General features: G+C 37.1%; 2 protein-coding genes across 10 annotated transcripts in view; one reads left to right on the top strand and one right to left on the bottom strand.

Annotated features, from left to right (window-relative positions):
• Window positions 1-414: 414 nt before the first annotated feature.
• On the top strand, window positions 415-7,008 carry fadd (Fas (tnfrsf6)-associated via death domain). Its single transcript, NM_001386360.1, has 2 exons — window positions 415-977; window positions 6,105-7,008. Exons 1-2 carry the CDS (start codon window positions 671-673, stop codon window positions 6,374-6,376), a joined length of 579 nt encoding a protein of 192 aa, NP_001373289.1. The 5' UTR covers window positions 415-670; the 3' UTR covers window positions 6,377-7,008.
• Window positions 7,009-11,795: 4,787 nt separating this feature from the next.
• pacsin3 (protein kinase C and casein kinase substrate in neurons 3) overlaps window positions 11,796-15,312 on the bottom strand; it is an 86,309-nt gene continuing 82,792 nt past the window's right edge. For 8 of the 9 annotated variants that reach the window (XM_073906340.1, XM_005166593.4, XM_005166594.4 and 5 more), the window contains one exon: window positions 11,796-12,824. In XM_073906340.1, coding sequence (XP_073762441.1) covers window positions 12,709-12,824 — 116 coding nt within the window. In that variant the 3' untranslated portion in view covers window positions 11,796-12,708. 9 annotated transcript variants of the gene reach the window in all.

Raw genomic sequence — 15,312 nt, 5'->3', positions numbered from 1 at the left:
GCTACTTTTAATGCAGGGGGGTCAAATTGAGTTCCTGAGGCAGCAGCCCTGCAGATTTGAGTTCCAACCCTGCTTCAAATAGCCTGAAGGACTCAGTTTGATCAGGTGTGTTTGATTAGGGTTAAAGCTAAACTGTGCAGAGCTGCAGCCCTCCAGGAACTGAGTTTGACACCTGTGCTTTAATGGATAATGTTGTATGGTTTGTAAGGATTTTAATAGCTAGTGCAGTTGTATCCTTATGGAAAATCAAATGTAATGGCGTCTATTGTTTTGGACCTTTATTAGTGCTTTTTAAGACTAGCTCAAAATGCAAATTGTTTATATTATGCTACTAATGTTCAAAGGTCGAACTGTTGAAGCCAATAAAGTGATTCAGAAGAACAGTTCTGAATCACGAATCGGACACTGCTTAGCAAACGAATCATTAAGCTACAACATCAAAAAAAGAAGCCATTTCTAAAACAAGTCATCTTTAAAGCGAAATACATTTTGTCGTTTTGGTGTCCAGCAGCAGATCATTCAGAGCAGAGCAGAGCAGAGCAGCAGGGTGTCTTCAGAAGCAGGAGAGAGAGAGGGAGGGGATTTTACGAGTCCTCGCTAAACTTCAGACCGAGAGTTGAAAGCGAAAGCGGAGATGAGTCGAGCGGCAGTGCCGTGTTAGCATTCAAACATGGACAAGAGAGGATTCCGAGCAATGTTGCTAGAAATTTCCGACAAGCTTACAGATGATAACGTGGCCAAATTAAAGTTTTTGTGCACTGACGTCGGCATCGGGAAGAAAAAACTTGAGAAAATCGACACCGGGATTGAACTCTTCGAGTGCTTGATCGAAAGAACTGCAATTGGGCCTGAAAACACTGAGCTTTTACGAACACTTCTTGACAAAGTCGGTCAGACAGTTCTTATTGAAAAAATAGACGATTATGACAGGCAAACGTCAAGAAGCCCGGCTGGTGGTCTGGACGCGAAAGAGCGAGGTTGGTAACGTTACACTTGTACTGTAATTCTTGAAATTCTCATGTCTGTCAGTCAGGTGTAACGTCAGTGTGGTTTCCACTTAACGAAGTTCGATATTTTACGTGTAACCTTATAAACTACTGTAATTTTGGATGAAACAATGGTTTAAAGTCAGAGTAAGGTCTAATTTAAACGACATTTCTGTGTATTCTGTTGTTTTGTGTTACTTTTTTCACTGAGGTGATGTTTACTCTGCTTCCGTCTTGTCACGAATATGTGAAATGCTTTGTGGCAAGCCGTGTCAACATTTACTCCTTTCAATGAGCAAGTTAGTAATCTGTAACCTGTTTACTAAAAATTATTGGTTATATACGCATTATCCCAACGACAGGGGTTCTATTCTTACATTGCATCACCTGAAACAAATTAACAGTTTGAAGTCTTGTAAATGGGGTCACATTTAACTCTACATAATTTTCATTAAATCCAAACCCACAAGCTACATTTTAAATAAAACCTGGGAGATTTATGTTCCTCCAAAATCCCTAAGACTTTGACAAATCCAAAGGTAGTCAAAGAAACCCATATGAGTGAAGTGGTTTAATTTAAATGGTTAATTTCAGTGCCATTTTGGTAATAAATTGTACTTTTTAAGAGTTCTGTTGTCATTTACTCTCCCACCACTTTTTCTAAAGCTATGAGTTGCGTTGAACACAAAAGAAGATATTTTGAAAAATGTTGGAAACTGGTTGACTTCCACCATATTTTCACTCATTCTACGGAGGTCAATAGTTACCTGTTTTCATCATTCACCAAAATATCTTCTTTTGTGCTCAACAGATTAAATATTGAGGTAAAGTTGGTTTTATATTTGCACATTCAGACTTTCTCCTTAATAATATAATTTCAGAAAAGTATTATTTGTAAACTCTAAATAGTGAAATCATATAAGCAGCCAATGAATATCAAAATACAACATTGTGCACAGTCAAACAAATTAGAGCTAATGTTGTTTTCAAGTCATATTTACATGTGATTTCAGACCCATAGTCAAATTAGTGTAGTAGATAATATAGGCAACGTTAAATGAAGGAATGTGCGAATATAAAACCAACTCTACCTCAATTGATTAAACGATCTGACAAAAGTTTGGATACATGTGAGGGTGAGTAAAAGTATTAGAATATAGCTATTTGTTTAGGTTAAAAAGAATGCAAACACGATTTGTAAATGGTTGTAATTGAGGTTTGTAAAATGAGCAGATTAATTTATTTGTACGATCATCTTTTCCTAAGTAACCTGAGTTAAAAACAGAAATTATTATAGAAATGAGTGCAGGGCTAAGCTGTGCGGTCATAAACTGCCACAACAGCAGCAGCAAACTGAAGGAATTTCCGGAAAGTACGTCTTGTGAGCATCAGCAAATCTCAAAGAAATGTACAACTCATCTCGTGTTTCACGACAAAAGAAACTGACAAGAGATCACAAGCATAAAGAAACTGCAATGTGTGAGTTGAAATGCTCCTTAAAGAATGTGAATGTGTACTCTTATCATTTTCTAGACAAGCCCTTAAACTCCACCCCAAAACACACACACACACACACACACACACACACACACACACACACACACACACACACACACACACACACACACAGCCCTGTTTAAAAATCAATATTTTTATCCATCCCTGTAAATATTGACAATATAACTTGGTGCGTTTAAATAAAACAGTTTTATATTCATTATAATAAGAGTGCTGCTCACCAAACATCTTTAGAAATAGATCATACATTTCAATTCAAATAAGATTATTACAATTAAACTACAAAAATTCAACTAAATATACTGTTGAAGTCAGAATTGTTAACCCCCCTGAATTATTCGCCCGTTTATTTTTTCCCCAATTTTTGTTTAACGGAGAGAAGATTTCTTCACCACATTTCTGAACATAATAGTTTTAATAACTCATCTCTAATAACTGATTTATTTTATCTTTGCCATGACGACTAAATAATATTGGACTACATATTTTTCAAGACACTTCTATACAGCTTAGTGACAGTTAAAGGCTTAACTAGGTTAATTAGGTTAACTAGGCAGGTTAGGGTAATTAGGCAAGTTATTGTATATTAGTGGTTAAAAAAAGTCTTTATTCTTTATTCTAGCTGAAATAAAACAAATAAGACTTTCTCCAGAAGAAAAAATATTATTAGACATACTGTGAACATTTCCTTGTCCTGTTAAACATCATTCATTCATTCATTTTCTTGTCGGCTTAGTCCCTTTATTAATCCGGGGTCGCCACAGTGGATCGAACCGCCAACTTGTCCAGCACATTTTTACTCAGGGTATGCCCTGCCAGCCGCAACCCAGTCACACACACACTCATACACTACAGACAATTTAGCTTACCCAATTCACCTGTACCGCATGTCTTTGGACATTGGGGTAAACCAAGGCGAAGGCAGGGAGAACATGCAAACTCCACACAGAAACACCAACTGAGCCGAGGCTCAAACCAGCGACCCAGCGACATTCTTGCTGTGAGGCGACAGCACTACCTACTGCGCCACTGCTTCACCCTGTTAAACAACATTTAAGAAATATCTAAAAAAAGAAGAAAAAATCAAAGGGGGGCTAATAATTCTGACTTCAACTGTGTATTTTTATGGCTCTCCTGCTTTTTGTCCATTTTATTTCTTTTTTTATTTGATACATTTCTCTTAAACATCCATTGGGGTGTACACATTTTTGCACCATGATCTTAAAGGGATAGTTTACCCAAAAATAAAAAAAAAGACTCACACTGTTTTTCTTTTTCTTTTTTCTATTGAACACTAATGGAGATATTTTAATGAAAGCTGAAAACCTGTAACCATTGACTTCCATAGTAGAAAAACAAATATGGAAGTCAATGGTTACCGGTTTCCAACTTTTTCCAACTATATTATTTATGTGTTTAACAGAAGAAAGCAAGTCAAATAGAGTTTAAAGAAGTAGAGGGTTTTACTAATATATTCCAAATTATGTTTAACAGAGCTAGTTTTGTTTTAAACCATTTTAGGGTCAATATATTATCAGCCCCCTTAAGCAATATTTTTTTTTCTGATCGTCTAAAAGACAAACCACTGTTATACAATAACGTGCCTAATTACCCTAATTAAGCCTTTAAATGTCACTTTAAGCTGAATACTAGTATCTTGAGAAATATCTAGTAAAATATTATTTACTGTCATCATGGCAAAGATAAAAGAAATCAGGTAATAGTTTGAGTAACTCATTTCTAATATGTTTAGAAAAGTGTTCGAGAAAAACCTTCTTTCCGTTAAACGTAAATTGGGCAAAAGAATGTGCACTCATTTGGCTTTTGTCCATTTGATCCATATTTGGGTTTCATCAGTGCTAGTTGTTTGCTGTCGGCTTGGCGTGTCCTGCCCCTAACCCCTACATAAACCCTATTAAACAAAATATCAAATCAGGTGTCAAAGGCCAAGAAGGAAAAAAAAGCTTGTTTTTTTTGAGATGGCATTTGAACAAAGACAGTAACTGTGTTTCCATTTACCCATTTGTCATTCTAAAACGCATTAACCATCTCAGTATTAGTGTTATTATATTATTAATTACCTCCAGAATTGTCAAGAGCATCTGTGCTTCACATCTGATGCCTTCAAACACCCCCACGCGTTCATTACATGTTGACATTTGTCTTCTGAGGCGCAAGTCATTTATTAAATGAAGAAAAGATTCATGCAGCTTCTCCTACCACAGCAAATTCTGTTTTACTGGTGACATTTGGTGCCAGTTTATGACGATTTTTATTAGGGGTGTCAAAATTAATTGTTTCTTCGGTGCACCTCCATGCAGACGCGGACAATTCTGTATCGGTTCAGTAATAATCATAACCGGTTATTATTTACTGACGTCATTTATCTCCTATGCGCTCTGTCGCGAGGGAGGTGAGCGGAAGTATTTACAACACTCAGGCAACTCAGGGCCGGCCCGTGGCATAGGCACCATAGGCAAATGCTAAGGGCGCTGTATATCCAGTGGGGCGCCAGAAATGAGCGCGCTTCAGTTGGTTTTGTTTTCGATTTTCCTGACACACATTCAGTTATAGACGGCAATAACTCAAAAACCTCTTACCCTAAAAAGATCTAAAGTGTGTTTCCTACAAAAAGACAAAGCTGGTTATGTTTCACAGCTGTCTTTCTTTTTTTTCGCTCGACATTACGAGCAATGCTCCGTTTAAGCCCTCGCAATATGAGTTTAGCCGGGAGAGCTCGCGCTGAGAGGAGCTCTCAGTAAGGGACCGTCGGAAAAGTGCTTCTTTTTTTTTTGTTTTTCTGCTCCGCTTAGCGCGAGCTCTCCCTGTTGCGAGGGCTTAAGTGTGTGTGTGTGTGTGTTTGAATGAGAGACAGTGTGGTGCTGAGTGTCTGTGTTTATACAGACAGCTTGTTATAGCCTCCCCCCTAAAATATAACACTGTATATAGAAAGCATCATCAATGCACCGAGATATCGAATTGAACCGAATCGAAGGCATGATAGTCGTAACCGAACCGTGAGACCAGTATAGGTTCACACCTCTAATTTTTATTCTTTTTGACTTTGAATTGGATGGAAATGCTGCTTTATTCGCACGTCTTATGCGATATTCCAGTTTTGCGCATTTAATTAGCATCTTTGGATGGAAACATAGCCAATGAAGCTCCCTGCCTAATGAAAAGAGGCAACTCATTCCAGGATTTGGGATTATCAATTTACACTTTGCCTTTGGCACTCTAAGCAGCAGCTGATCTAAGGGCGAGAAGCTACATAGAGGTCAACAGTTCTGATACTCTGTATTGACCTTATTCTTGACAACCACTTATTTGTAGACATTAAAAACAGCATGTTATGACTCTTAATGTTGGAAACTAAATTTTTCTTATTATTTTTTCCTTTTTTTATGTATAGTCATGAACACACTTGTTTGTACAGCTAATAGTTTTACCGTTTATTATTCCTTGTCATTTCTCCTACAGGCAACTGAATCTAAAGTTCTAAAACGATCACAAAAACAAGCGCACTTGTAGAATAAGGTCAATAGTCTGGGGAAGAACCAACCAACATTCAATTCAAACGCTTTCTGTGTCTCTTTTTAGAGAGAATCAACACAGCAACCGAAGTAGTGGTTGAGCAGCTGGGTAAAAAGTGGCCCTCCGTTGGAAGAAAGCTGGGGCTTCAGCAGACACAGCTGGAGGGAATCCAGGAGAAGCACAGCCGTGATCTGGAGGAGCAGGTCAGAGAGCTCATCAGACAGTGGATGAGGATCAAGAAGGAGAACGCCCGAGTGGAAGATCTCATTCAAGCGCTGCGAGACTGCAAACAGAACCTCACCGCTGATCTCGTGGAGAGAAAACTCAGGGAACTTTAAAAACAAAAACAACTTCACACCATTTTGTGTTTTTTGGAAGCTGTTGGAAAAAAGGAGAGAGCTTTTTGTAATTACTGTGAATTTCCTTTATCTTAAGAGCAAAATAACTCTAAATCGTTTACAGATCTTCCTGAAGGAGTCGAGCACAGCTTTTGTTCAGGATAATGAATTAGATAATATATTTGTACAGCGTTATTATATTGCAGGGCACGATATTATTGAATAATGAGTGTCTTAAAGGGATAGTTCATCCAAAAATGAAAATTTACTCACCATTTACTCTCTCTCAATGGGTTACAAACCTTGCTAAACACATTCTAAAGAAAGCTGAAAACTGGTAACCATTAACTTCCATTGTAGGAAAAACAATTACAATGAAAGCCAGTGGTTTTGAAATATCTCCTTTAGTGTTTAACAAAAGAGAGAAACTTGAAGGTTGAGTAAATGATGACTTTTGTTTTTTGGGTGAACTATCCCTTTAAAACAACACATCTGATTTACCCTTTGAAAAGCATTAGAATGGTGCAGTTTTTACAGAACACTCATCAAATGACACTGTTCTTGTATTGACTGATTCTGGCAGAGGATGTCTGACACTTAATCAATGAATAAAGGGACCAGCGATGCTTCAACAGGCCTTTCAGTGGTTTGACAGAACATGTTGAACTATTTATTCTATACTTCACAGTACAGAAATGGTAGACCCATTATATAACAGAACCTGTGTTCATAAAACCATCTTAAGACTAACTAGCCGATTTAGGAGTAAATCATAAAGGGTTCCTGTAGGTTTCATCAAGTCAAATTTAAGACTTTAAAACCATTATTAATCAAATTTCAGACATATACAGGATGGAATATTTTACTTGCCTTATCAAAAAAAGTTCTTAGCCACATGTTTCAAATGAAAATCTCAGTTGTCTACATTTGATTTTTTTGAACAACTTTTCTTAAAAAAGAAAAACTATAATTAACTAAATGTCTGCACAACAGTCTGTCCAGGATGTTTGTAAAAAGTTTTATTGAGATTGATTGGTGGTGACTGTATGCGTGTTGGCCTGGGGTGTGTTTCCGAAAACATTGTTAGCCAACTTATACCTTTTTACACTAATGCGTTTTAGTTTGAAAATGCATAAGTTTTGCCACGGTTACGCCATCCGTACACACTACGCCGGAGTTTTCGAGCGCCAAAAACGGAGCGTTTTGAAAATGCTGGAGAGGCCATTTTCATTCTAAAACGCTGCTGCTCTGTCTCAGTGTGGATGAGGAAAAACGGAGACGTCTGAAAACGGAGGCGGGACTGCTGAGATTCGCTCCCTGATTGGGACTTTTGTGTCATTGCGTATCCTTCCCTTATTCGTCAAGCCCCTATCACATGACTATAACACATGGCTTTAACACTACTGGAAGACAGTACTGTAAACAACAACATGGACACAGAAATGGGAGCGTTGTTTGCACTATTGTCTGTTTTAGGCGTCATCGTGCTGTTATTCATTTGTTACTTTTAGTAACAACTCGACCTCATCGTCTGTCCACAAAAATACCTCTCTTGCTTTCTTTGCCATCGCGTTTAATGTTCAACCGGCATTTGTTGACTAACAATAACCAAATGCCGAGCGAGACGCATGTTTTCTGTTTATACTAAAACGTGCATGCTCAGAGTGCGCGAATGGTCACTTGATATACGTTTTTGGTGGCGTAGTGTGGACAGATAAGTTCAGAAATGCTAGTCGAAACGCTAGTGTGGACGCGGATCGCTTTTGATCTAAAACGGCGTTTTAAAACTAAAACGCACTAGCAAGGTCCGTCGTTACAAACATAGATCAAGAGTTCACACTTAGCTGATGATTGATTATAAAGCAAGTTTGGTATGCTGTCCCGGGAGAGAGCCCTGAGCTCAAAAGTGCTTGAGCCCTGGGCTCCCTCCCGTTTGCAGGGCGAGAGGGGAGCTCTGAGCTCGGGTAGGTCTCGAGAACTCTCTTTTTTGATAAGAGCTGATGACAGAAAATGATTGGTATGAAGAGATATGCTGCTGGATGAGAGTTTGACGGAAGTGCTACATTTAGATTGATCAATTAATTTATGGTGCATTTTTTTTTGGAATGTGGGAGGAAACTGGGGAAACCCACACAAGCAGGGGAAGAACATGCTAACTTCGCACAGAAACGACAGCCGGCGAAAAGTCAGTCAATTTAATAATGCTACTATTATATGCATACTCTACATCTTAATTCCATTTCTGTTTAGTTCAGTTATGACTTTAGTCAGATTAAGGTGATAAAAAAATAATAATAAATCACTGTTTCGAGCTTATGTAGGCCTACAGTTCAAAATGCATGTTTTAATAAATAAACTAGTAAACACAAGTACATCTTATTGAACATAATTTATTTTCGGCATTAATTATCATAAAGAACAGTTTCTCAAGTAGTTTGTGAAGCATTTTGGAAACAGGAGATGCGCCCTGGTCTAATGCGCCACCTGGCTTGAGGAACCCATTCTCAAAGACTTATTATTAGGGTTACACACATATTCTGAATTCCTTCAGCAGAATTTAAATGAGCCATTTTAATCTAGATTGATTGCAAGATTACAGTGAGATTAATCTAGATAAAAAAAAAATAATCTATGCCCACCTATAGTAAAATACATGCAGTCCACAGTAATATTGAAAATAAATAATTTTGTTTTCTCCCATGCAAATCAGTGACATTGTATTTTGTGAACTTTACTTTTTACGAAAAAGACTTTCCTTTACAATTTCTTAGAAGAGAAAAAAAAAAACTCAGCAGCTTCATGAACAGGTTTCAACTAAATAATTGTGCAAAAGCCTGACAAAGCAAACCCTGACAGAAGTATGTTCAACATGCTCCAGCAAGTCATCCCTGAAGATTTCTGAAGAGATTACTGTATTTGTGAAGAGTTTGAGTCATCGTTTCGATTTATCCCACACCGCTTAAGTGGCCTGCATTTCCCAAAACAACATGAATAGAACACCGTTTTAAACATGATTTTAAACATGATTATAAACATGATTTTATTTTTTAAATGTAGGCATCGTGCATTTGTTGACCTTTTGAAAAACAAAAAAAGTTTAGTAAAGATTGAGAATCGCACTTGACTGGACCCCAAAGAAATGCAGCTCATGTTGCTAAGAGACGCATGAGAAACAAAAACAGGCGTTTCCCTGACACATTCAACCATAATCTCTCAAACTTTAAAGCTGGGCTCAGACTACAGACTACAGACTACTTCATACAATTTAGTACAATTTGGGTGGGGATTGGTGCCACGCCTCCTTAAAATCTTACCTTTTTGTACGACTGAACTCTGAATGAATTAGCCACTAAACTGAGAAATAAAAAACTCGCATTTCCTCGTGAGATCAGGCTGGATCATCTGGTGAGCCGTTTTAAGATAGAATCGCACCCCGTAATGTTCTAGAACACACATCGGAGCCTCCACACTCATATCAAACATGTTTGATTTCCAGGATTTTTGATACCGGGCTCATCACAGCTGTTCCAAACTATTGCGCATAACTAAAGCCAAGAACTGTGTAGAATGATTTTGATTTATCTATGATCTTGAATCATCTTTTTTTTTTAGCCAGATTTAACATTACTCTTATAGCGGTGTAAGACAAAAGGGAATAACCCTATTGAGGCATGACAAAAAAAATGAATGAGGAATTTTGAGTCTTTAGGTTTGCAAATGAGTTAGAGTTGCTGCTCCGATCAATTAAAACAGTTTTGCTCAATTACATTTTACTGTATGTAAGAATATCATGTTGGATTTTTTATGATACCTTTCATAATCTATAATGCGAAGCGGCTTCTGCTTATAATGGTAATAATAAACGGTTACAAAGCGATGTAATACTTTCAAAAGTCACAAACGCAATTTATACAATAAGTCAGAACTATTAGCCCCCTGAATTATTCACCCCCGTTTATTTTTACCTACAATTTCTGTTTAACGGAGAGATTATTTTCTCAGCACATTTCCAAACATAATAGTTTTAATAAATCATCTCTAATAACGGATTTGTTTTGTCTTTGCCATGATGACAGGGAATAATATTTGACTAGATATTTTTCAAGACACTTCTATACAGCTTAAAGTGACATTTTAAGGCTTAACTAGGTTAATTAGGTTAACTAGGCAGGTTAGGGTAATTAGGCAAGTCATTGTATAATGATGGTTTGTTCTGTAGACTATCAAAAAATATAGCTTAAAGGGGCTAATAATTTTTACCTTAAAATGTAAAAAAAAAAAAAAAAAAACTGCTTTTATTCTAGCCAAAATAAAACAAATAAGACTTTCTCCAGAAGATAAAATATTATCAGACATACTGTGAAAATTTCCTTGCTCTGTTAAACATCATTTGGGAAATATTTAAAAAGGAAAAAAATATATATATCAAAGAGGGGCTAATAATTCTGACTTCAACTCTATATCTATGCCTAATATACGATGGCCAGAAAGTGAAAATTTTCTATAAATTGTTTTAAATTGGTGCCTTTGATGCCTACAGAGACGGTTGAGTACACCACGATTTGATATAAAAGTCACTTTAATGTGGGATATGAATAAAAAAAGTAATCATTAACAAATATTTCCTCACAAATATTTCAAATGAGTAGCGGCTTGGGCCCAGAAACAGTATTCCATACATCACAACTTAAATTTTGGAAAGGGGGTAAAATAGGTGCCCTTTGAGATCAGTCTTTTGTGTCTCCAGAATGTCAAAACACCCCTCAGAATATTTATACCTTTTAGAGCTTTAGAATTTTCTGCTCTGAACACAATGTAGCTGTTAGTTCTCCCCACCCAACGTCCCCATGTGCCTCAGTGCCTGCCATGCTATCGTCTGATCTCATATGAAGCAAAAGATTGTGATGACATATGATGACGTGTGCAGGTGTTGTAGTGGTGTCCCTTTTCTTAGAGGTAAATTTTAAAGCCCTTCCCCTACACACTCTATTTTAAGCGCCATGGGGAAGGGGTACAAAAATAGAATTGGGATTGGGCCTTATTGTTTTTATATCACCCCTATATGTTTGTGGACACACTATACCACAGGTGTCAAACTCAGTTCCAAAAGGGCCGCAGCTCTGCACAGTTTAGTTCCAACCCTAATTAAACACACCTGATCAAACTAATTGAGTCCTTCAGGCTTGTTTGAAACCTACAGGTAAGTGTGTTGGAGCAGAGTTGAAACTAAACTGTGCAGCGCTTCGGCCCTCCAGGAATTGAGTTTGACACCCCTGCACTATACCAACACACAGTTCTGGCCAAACAGCTTCCAAAAGATGGATTTTATCATAGGTGCCCTTTAACAGACATCATTTTCTGTCCATTTCCATCCATACATATCACAAAACACAGCTAATTTAAAAACTCTACACAGATATAAGAATCTCATTCATGTTTATTTGGTGTTTTATTTTACATTGATTAGTATTGGCTGATACAGTAGATTGATGTAAAACCTTGTTCACAGTGGGGCACATTGGAGGCAAAGCATGTGGAAATATTTCCCATGAGCACTCTCTTTCTCTCTCTCGCACACATACAGACACACAGAGGTTTCTTCCCCTCTCTCTCATACTTTGACAACAAAAGTTTCCTGCGCTCCAAATAAAACAAAAGTGATCAATTAAAAAGTAAAACGATCCCGCCAACTAGATTCCAGAATCTCCTCCCAGATAAAACATCCAACGATGAAGATTCCATCTGCCCGGTGATACTTTGTATATTATAAATCCATATATATATATCTTTGCGAAAACGTAAATATGCAAATGAAGAATCCTTCGGTTTAGAACTACAGGCAAAAGAAATATTCGGTTTAACTATAACGATCTAACATATAACTCGAAATACATCAACACACTAACACGCTTCTCGTGAAGGACCTGAATATAAAGTCAGCGTAGATTTGATCAAATACTTGAAATGATTGCGATACATATCTGAAATGTGAAATACTAAAATAATAGAAGGAAAATCCAACTGCGGCGATTCACGCGCTTTCCCTCGGAACTAAATTTTCTTGCAGACATAAAACGTGTCCATTAATAGCGTTTCAATAAAGGCACTGATCTTCCGTTAAGCGCGAGGACGGAGGGGAACAAACTACTCTGAAAGTCCTCTAGCGTGTCTGCGAAAATAAAGAAAACACTGAACTGTGCTTCTCTTTCTGACCTTCTATCAACATTGGATCCATCATGCAGTTGCGCGTGTGTGTTTTTTCATCACGACTGGCGTAGTTGACTGTGACGCACACAGACTTTAGAGGGGGCTCGTCCGGGATAAGCGGCTCATCAGGATGTGATGATCTGGACGTAGTTAGCAGGGTAGAGGCCTTTTTCTCCGCTGGTCAGCTGACCTTTACACCAGCCCTGCTCGTCCTCCTCACCCAGCTTCAGCAACTCTTCTCCTGCACGACACAATTAAAAAAAATAATAATTAGACACCTACAACAATTCTGCTCACAGTTTACAATCCTCACAGTTTATTTACAATACTTTTAAAAAACAGTAATAAAAAATGACACTTTTTTTCAGAACAAATTTTTGTGGTCATTTTTGACAGACACCTTTAACAATTTTAATATCCTCAGTTTATTTAGTAGTTTTAATAATTTCATTCATTCATTTTCATTTCATTTTCTTGTCAGCTTAGTCCCTTTATTAATCTGGGGTCACCAAAGCGGAATGAACTGCCCAGTTATTTAGCAAGTTTTTACGCAGCGGATGCCCTTCCAGCCGCAACCCATCTCTGGGAAACATCCACGCACACATTCACACACACACTCATACCCTACGGACAACTTAGCTTACCCAATTCACCTGTACCACATGCCTTTGGACTGTGGGGGAAACCGGAGCACCCGGAGGAAACCCATGCGAACACAGTGAGAACATGCAAACTCCACACAGAAACGCCAACTGAGCAGAGATTCGAACCAGCGACCTTCTTGATGTAAGGCGACAGCACTACCTACTGCGTCACTGCTTCGTCAGTTTTAATAATTGTAATAAAAAAATTAAATTACTCACAGTTAAATTCATTTTTTTTTTCAGAACAAATTCTTCTTGATAATTTTTGACAAAAACCTTTAACAATTCTGATATCATCAGTTTATTTTTAGTTATTTTATTTAACAGAGACAATGCATTAATCAACAAATTAACAGCATTTTTTTTTAATTATTATTAAATAAGCCAGAGTTAGCCAGAGGGCTAATTTTGATCTGTTGCCCCCTGGCAGATTTAAAAAAGGCAACCTAAATACAAAAATACATTATTAAATTTGATAAATGTAAAACAATTGATAAGACTTTCATAATAAGCAGGAGAGAAGAATTACACATAACTGCAAGTTTATTTATTACAGTTTTAAAAACTATAATAAGTGAAAATGACTCGCAATTAAATAGTTTTTTAGAACAAATTATTAATGATAATCTGACAAACTGTAGGTGACGCAGTGGCGTAGTAGGTAGTGCTGTCGCCTCACAGCAAGAAGGTCAGTTGGCGTTTCTGTGTAGAGTTTGCATGTTCTCCCTGTGTTGGCGTGGGTTTCCTCCAGGTGCTCCGGTTTCCCACACAGTCCAAAGACATGCGGTACAGGTGAATTGGGTTGGCTAAATTGTCTGTAATGTATGAGTGTGAATGAGTGTGTGTGGATGTTTCCCAGAGATGGGTTGCAGCTGGAAGAGCATCCACTGAGTAGAACATGTGCTGGAAAAGTTGGCAGTTCGTTTCGATGTGGTGACCCCAGATTAATAAAGGGACTAAGCCGAAAAGAAAATTGAATGACAAGCTGTAAGGATATCAGAGTTGTTGAAGGTGTCTATTTAATAAAGTATTGAAAATTGTAATAAAAATGAAAATGATTCGCAATTCAATTCTTTTTTTCAGAACAAATTATTTTAATAGAAAAGTTAAGTGTGGAATATATTACGATCAACCAAAAATTATTTACACTATTGTAATAATTTATCATTTAGTAATAATAATAATTTCCACTATTAACAGTACACTCCAAAAAAAATTATACTTAAAGGTTAAAACTACAAATTAAAAATGAACTGAATCAACACAATTCCTGAGTTTTTTTTTGTTTTTTTTTTGTGCAAAAACTCAATTGTTTTTACAAATTTAAGTGGGTTGAACATGAAACAACGAAGTTAACTTAATGGATTTGTGTTGGAACCACATGAAGGAATTGCAGTGTAGTTTAACTACAAGTAGTTTGTTCAGTGTAAAAAATGCTGGCTTCCACACCATCTCTTCATGTCATTCCAACACAAATCGACTTTATACCATGGTAACACTAGAGTTTGAGCTTGCGAAATTTTGTCATATGGCACTGCGAAAAGGGGTGGGATTAAACAAGATGAGACATTAGAAAAATGTAAGTGATTGGTCCCACTTGTCGCACAAGCTTGCATTTTCAGTCTGACGTATTCACACAAGTATGAATGGAAGTCTATGGGGCGAAAAAGTGCAGCGTGACCGCGGCTTCAATGGTTTCTACCATTTTAAGTTGACTGAACATAAAACTATTAAGCTGTCCCCTAAACCGCCCCAAGAATTGTGTTGTTTGAGCTCATTTTAAGTAAGTAGTTTGAACAAGCAGCAAAATATATATACAGTTGAAGTCAGAATTATTAGCCCCCCTTTGATTTTTTTTCTTTTTTAAATATTTCCCAAATAATGTTTAACAGAGCAAGGAAATTTTGACAGTATGCCTGATAATACTTTTTCTTCTGGAGAAAGTCTTATTTGTATTATTTCAGCTAGAATAAAAGCAGTTTTTTAATTGTTTAAACAAAATTAAGGACAAAATTATTAGTCCCTTTAAGATTTAAATTGTTTTGATAGACTACAGAATAAACCGTCGTTATACAATAACTTGCC

The sequence above is a fragment of the Danio rerio genome, chromosome 7, assembly GCF_049306965.1.
Source record: "Danio rerio strain Tuebingen ecotype United States chromosome 7, GRCz12tu, whole genome shotgun sequence".
NCBI classification, from domain to species: Eukaryota; Metazoa; Chordata; class Actinopteri; order Cypriniformes; family Danionidae; genus Danio; species Danio rerio.
The sequence above is the reverse complement of the archived record's forward strand: the minus strand, read 5'-3'. Positions and strand labels throughout refer to the sequence as shown.